At 40.6% G+C, this 6,125-nt stretch overlaps 1 protein-coding gene across 1 annotated transcript; it reads left to right on the top strand.

Moving 5' to 3' along the window:
* Nucleotides 1-435: 435 nt before the first annotated feature.
* Nucleotides 436-4,205, top strand: LOC136464054 (putative glycerol-3-phosphate transporter 1). Its single transcript, XM_066463019.1, has 2 exons — nt 436-2,523; nt 3,102-4,205. The coding sequence occupies exons 1-2, from the start codon at nt 1,704-1,706 to the stop codon at nt 3,665-3,667; spliced, it is 1,386 nt and encodes a 461-aa protein (XP_066319116.1). The 5' UTR covers nt 436-1,703; the 3' UTR covers nt 3,668-4,205.
* Nucleotides 4,206-6,125: the final 1,920 nt, after the last annotated feature.

The following is a 6,125-nucleotide window of genomic DNA, read 5'->3' as shown; positions in this document are numbered from 1 at the left end:
GCTGTATTATAAATTTGTAAATACGAAAGTTGCCTTTTGAATTGCTTCATGCACTTTCCTTACAAAATAGTACCAAATTACTACAGGAATTCTGATGTTTTGTGTCCTTGTTCTTTATAGATGGCATGTACTCAAGTATGGCAGTAGGATGTTACTGGCCAGGTCTCTTCCAGGCTATATCATTGCAGAGAAGCTGAGTTCTGCATCGCACATGCGTTCCAACTAAACAAAGTGGTACAATGCATAGAGCAAAGCCTCCTGGGATTCATCTTTTTGTGTGTGCCCAGGGGAGTTCTCTGTCCCTCAGGTCATGCCAGGCCCTTGTCTTGATATTGACATTCTTTTCTTACGCTAGCTACCATACAACAACAACAACAACAAAGCCTTTAAGTCCCAAACAAGTTGGGGTAGGCTAGAGTTGAAACCCAACAGAAGCAATCAAGGTTCAGGCACGTGAATAGCTGTCTTCCAAGCACTATTATCTAAGGCTAAGTCTTTGGGTATATTCCATCCTTTCAAGTCTCCTTTTATTGCCTCTACCCAAGTCAACTTCGGTCTTCCTCTGCCTCTCTTCATGTTACTATCCTGACTTAGGATTCCACTACGTACCGGTGCATCTGGAGGTCTCCGTTGCACATGTCCAAACCATCTCAACCGGTGTTGGACAAGCTTTTCTTGAATTGGCGCTACCCCTAATCTCTCACGTATATCATCGTTCCGAACTCGATCCCTTCTTGTATGACCGCAAATCCAACGCAACATACGCATTTCCGCGACACTTAGCTGTTGAATATGTCGTCTTTTCGTAGGCCAACATTCTGCACCATACAACATAGCAGGTCTAATCGCCGTCCTATAAAATTTGCCTTTTAGCTTCTGTGGTACCCTTTTGTCACATAAGACACCAGACGCTTGCCGCCACTTCATCCACCCTGCTTTGATTCTATGTCTAACATCTTCATCAATATCCCCGTCCCTCTGTAGCATTGATCCTAAATATCGAAAGGTATCCTTCCTAGGCACTACTTGACCTTCCAAACTAACATCTTCCTCCTCCCGAGTAGTAGTGCCGAAGTCACATCTCATATACTCAGTTTTAGTTCTACTAAGTCTAAAACCTTTGGACTCCAAAGTCTCCCGCCATAACTCCAGTTTCTGATTCACTCCTGTCCGGCTTTCATCAACTAGCACTACATCGTCCGCGAAAAGCATACACCAAGGGATGTCCCCTTGTATGTCCCTTGTGACCTCATCCATCACTAAAGCAAACAAATAAGGGCTCAAAGCTGGCCCTTGATGTAGTCCTATCCTAATCGGGAAGTCATCCGTGTCTCCATCACTTGTTCGAACTCTAGTCACAACATTGCTGTACATGTCCTTAATGAGTCCGACGTACTTCGTTGGGACTTTATGTTTGTTCAAAGCCCACCACATAACATTCCTTGGTATTTTATCATAAGCCTTCTCCAAGTCAATAAAAACCATGTGTAGGTCCTTCTTCTTCTCCCTATACCGCTCCATAACTTGTCTTATTAAGAAAATGGCTTCCATGGTTGACCTTCCGGGCATGAAACCAAATTGGTTCATAGAGACCCGCGTTATTGCTCTCAAGCGATGCTCGATAACTCTCTCCCATAGCTTCATAGTATGGCTCATCAACTTAATTCCCCGGTAATTTGTACAACTTTGAAGCAAGGAAAACCATGAGTGTTGCTAAGGGTGTTCTTGATCCTAAGCCATCAAATCTAGGCTTTTTGCACTGCCCTAGGTGCTTGGATGTTGATAAATTGTATGCGCCTGAGAATTACGTGGTGCTCTATGGTGGCTGGGCACCTTTTGATTCTAGAGATGGCACTGCATTGCTTGGGGATATTGATTTGGCATTTCTAGCAATTTATGCAATTGGGATGTTCTTTGTTGGCCATATTGGTGATCGAGTGGATCTGAGGGTTCTCCTGACCATTGGAATGATAGGAACTGGTTTTTTCACAGCTGCTTTTGGAGCTGGATACTGGCTCAATGTACACAGCTTCTACTATTTCTTGGGTATTCAGTTAATTGCTGGCCTTTTTCAGTCAACTGGGTGGCCCTCAGTGGTAGCAGTTGTTGGTAATTGGTTTGGCAAGAGAAAGAGAGGGCTAATCATGGGAATTTGGAATGCTCATACTTCTGTAGGGAACATATCAGGATCTCTGATAGCAGCTGCTTTCCTGAAGTTTGGGTGGGGCTGGTCATTTGTTATTCCTGGTGCTATTATTGCATTAGTTGGGCTTATAGTGTTTCTGTTCTTGCCTGCTAGCTCTGAGTCAATTGGAGCTGAGGATGATAATATCAAGGATTCAGGTAAGAATGAAATAGGGACCCCTTTATTGGAAGGACACACAGAAGTGGCAGAAAAGGCAGTGGGATTCATTGAGGCATTCAGAATTCCTGGAGTTGTGCCATTTGCTCTCTGTCTGTTTTTCTGCAAGCTAGTCGCCTACACATTTCTATACTGGCTTCCTTTCTATATTAGCCACACAGGTTCGCTAAACTAATCATGTATTTGTCTTTCATTTTCTTGTAACAAAGATCATGTGTGATATGATTAGTGATGCAGTAGGATTTTAGGGAACATTGGTCTTGACGTTTGAAGAGAGAGAATGGGACATGACATAGCACATAGCAGTGACCAAACTGATAGTAGGCATTATACAACATACATTTCATCACTCGTCTAGTGCTTGTTGACTGAAGCATTGATGTGGTACATTTTAGGCTTGGATCTGGCCAAAATCTAAACGACCCATTCCCATATTTATGTTTACAAATTGTTGTTCACTATGTAATTTTATTAATTGCATTGTCTCACTGGCACCATGACTGGTAGCGGTAGAAGTCCAAGGTTATTATGTTGCTCCTGGCAGGGTAAGGTGTCTGCGGAGTTTGTGGTTAGAAAGCTGTTAAAAGAAAAGGCAGTGTTACATGATCATCTTAGTATCCTAATCTGTGGTGATTGTGATTATTACTACCAGCACATTACAAGCGTTCAAATTCAACAACCAGATTCAATTTTGTTGATATATTAACTGACTGCTTACCATCCTTTTTCTTCCTCCCAGCTGTTGGTGGAGAATATTTGTCAGACTCAACTGCTGGAGTTCTATCAACGCTGTTTGATTTAGGCGGTGTTATAGGTGGCATTCTTGCTGGCCACATCTCAGACCGTCTGGATGCTCGGGCACTGACAGCAGCAAGTTTCACATTTTCTGGGATACCAGCGCTCTTCTTATACTGTGTATATGGGAGCATCTCGCTTTACTGGAACGTCACCCTAATGTTCATCACCGGCATGCTTGTGAATGGCCCTTACGCACTCATAACCACCGCGGTCTCTGCAGACCTCGGAACACATAGCTCCCTGAGAAGCAACTCCCGGGCCTTGGCCACTGTGACAGCGATCATAGATGGGACAGGCTCAGCTGGCGCGGCAATTGGCCCTCTTCTGACAGGCTACATCTCTGCTAAGAGCTGGACTGCAGTCTTCACAATGCTGATGGTTGCTGCGCTCATTGCAGGCCTGCTGTTGTCAAGGCTAGTCATGGCTGAGGTCTCTGCAAAACTAGAATCCTGGAGGTCAGCGGCAGTGCCAAATGTTCTGCCAGTGTCCTCCGTGGAGGGAGCTTAAGATGGAGTGGGTATAACAAATCTGCTTGTGCCTTTCTGGAGATTTTGTGTGAGGTGATGACACTGAAGAAATTGGTTAAGCCCTCAAATATCTGGTCCATGATTGTTCTGTATGAGACTCTTTTTTCAAGGTTTTCTGTGACAGGATTTGTGACTTTGCAAGCAACTGGCAGTTGTATCATTGTATGGATGATTGTTTGAAGAAAAAAGAAAACAAGATTGAAGCTGTACATGACAATATGGACGCAACAGTGATTGAAGCGGAATGTGGATGTTGGTAAATGTATCATAGTAGAGTTTTAAAACGTGGCTTTGGTTTTTGTTTTTCCATTTTTATTATACGGTTAAATGCGCAGAATTTGGTTACTATTTCAGTGCTGGTCACCGGTCACCGCACAGTACAGGAGACAGGAGGCGGTTCACCGGCAGATTTGCCATCTATCATGTTCTTTTTACCCTTTTTTTTTTGGAAACTATGTGTAGTATTCATTTGCTACCGCGAGCGGCATCAGTCACAGGAACTCGCTGAAGCTCGCTCCCTTGAGCTGGTATCCGTATAATGTATGCTCGGATTTGGGTTTTTTTTGTTTCTATATTTTTAAATTTTGTTTTGCATAAATATTTGTCAAAATAAAAAAATTGCAAAACTATACTACTACAGCCGATTGAACAAGTGGGAAGTACTTACCGCTGGCTGAATTGGCGGAATCTTCTTTTCTCTTTTAGCTCATCTAAAAAATCATAAATTTTACATATGAAATGGGATCAAGATAAAATTTATATGAAAGAGTTGTAGAAAAAAAAATAGATCTATAGCTTTATAGTCTATATAACCTCTTCATTTGAGATCATTTTAATACAAAATAATTGTTGTAGATCTAAACATTGTATCAATTTTGGTACCAAGATGGCTTCAAACGAAACGAGATTGATGTGAACTATACTTATAACTTCGTATATGGTATATAACTAAGAGATTTACAATTTTGTAGTTTACAATACTTTCATTTAAGGCCATCTTGATACGTAAATAATCAATTTAATGTTTCGTAGATCTACAAATAGACATCTGAGTATTATATTATTCTTTCATGTATCAAAATGATTTCAAAGAAAAAGGTTATAAGCTTCAGAGTTATAGATCTCTTTTGGCTCTATAACTTTCGTATAAAATTTATCTTCACCCGACTTATATGACTTTTTACGATAAATTTACAGAAAAAGGTAAGTGACCCTAGGGTAAGTCCTTCCTGCGGGACAAATATTTTTAAAAATAACGATTTTTCAACATAAAAAACAAAAAAAAATCCTCGGATTTGGACATGAAGATTTGGGCCCGTCAGACGGCTCATGGAGAAAAGGGAATTGGAGTTGTTGGGCTTGCAGGCCGTCTTCGCTAGTGGAACAGTAGATGGGCCGAAATGAATGGACAAAATTCTCCGGAATTAGACGGATTTCTCCTTCTCAGTGTGCATACTATGTTTGGTTCTCCTAATTTTTCAATTTCAAAAAATTTCAAGAGAAGGGTGACATTATTCTCTCTTCTCGACAGAAAAAAAAGAAAGGTGAAAAGTAACGTGACTATTATCCATCGCGTATGTACTGACAACACATCTGTCGCTGACATGTTTTTGTTCCCATTTCTACAAGAACATTTAGCTGTTCCTGGCTAGGAAAAATGTCCCGGGCAAGTGAAAAAGAACAATCTACGTGAAGAAAAATGTCGTTGTACCTTCAGAAAGCACTGTTCGGCGACTCAAATCATCTCCGGCCGCTCAAATAAAGCGACGATGACTTGTTGGTCTATTGGCTCGATCAGTCTACACAAGCCTAGCTAACACCAGACTAAACTTTGAACCATGCACGAGCATTAAAGTAGAGTTCCTGAAGTATGCACGGCATAGTCAAGTTCGGCGCAGCAATGTGTGTGGTGTAGAGCCTTGTTTAGTTACTATCTCACTAGATGTTCGGACATATAGATATATATAGAATATTAAATATAGAATAAAAAATAATTAATTATACAGATTGTAACTAATTTGTGAGACGATTTTTTAATCCTAATTAGTCCATAATTTGATAATATGGTGCTACAATAAAGCTACAATAATATGTGCTAATGATGGATTAATTAAGCTCAATAAATTTGTCTCGCGAAGTAGTGATGACTTCTGTAATTTGTTTTATTATTACTATCCGAACACTCTCATATGATATCCCGATATGACATCCTAGACTTTATCTCTTATTAGGCCATGTTTAGTTCCACCTCATTTTGCCAAATTTTTCCAGATTCCCCGTCACATCAAATCTTTGGACGCATGCATGAAGCATTAAATATAAATAAAAAAATAAAACTAATTACACAGTTTAGACGAAATCCACGAGACGAATCTTTTAAGCCTAATTAGACTATGATTGGACACTAATTGTCAAATAACAACGAAAAGCGCTACAGT

This window comes from Miscanthus floridulus, chromosome 7 (assembly GCF_019320115.1).
Source record: "Miscanthus floridulus cultivar M001 chromosome 7, ASM1932011v1, whole genome shotgun sequence".
Taxonomy (NCBI): Eukaryota; Viridiplantae; Streptophyta; class Magnoliopsida; order Poales; family Poaceae; genus Miscanthus; species Miscanthus floridulus.
The sequence above is the reverse complement of the archived record's forward strand: the minus strand, read 5'-3'. Positions and strand labels throughout refer to the sequence as shown.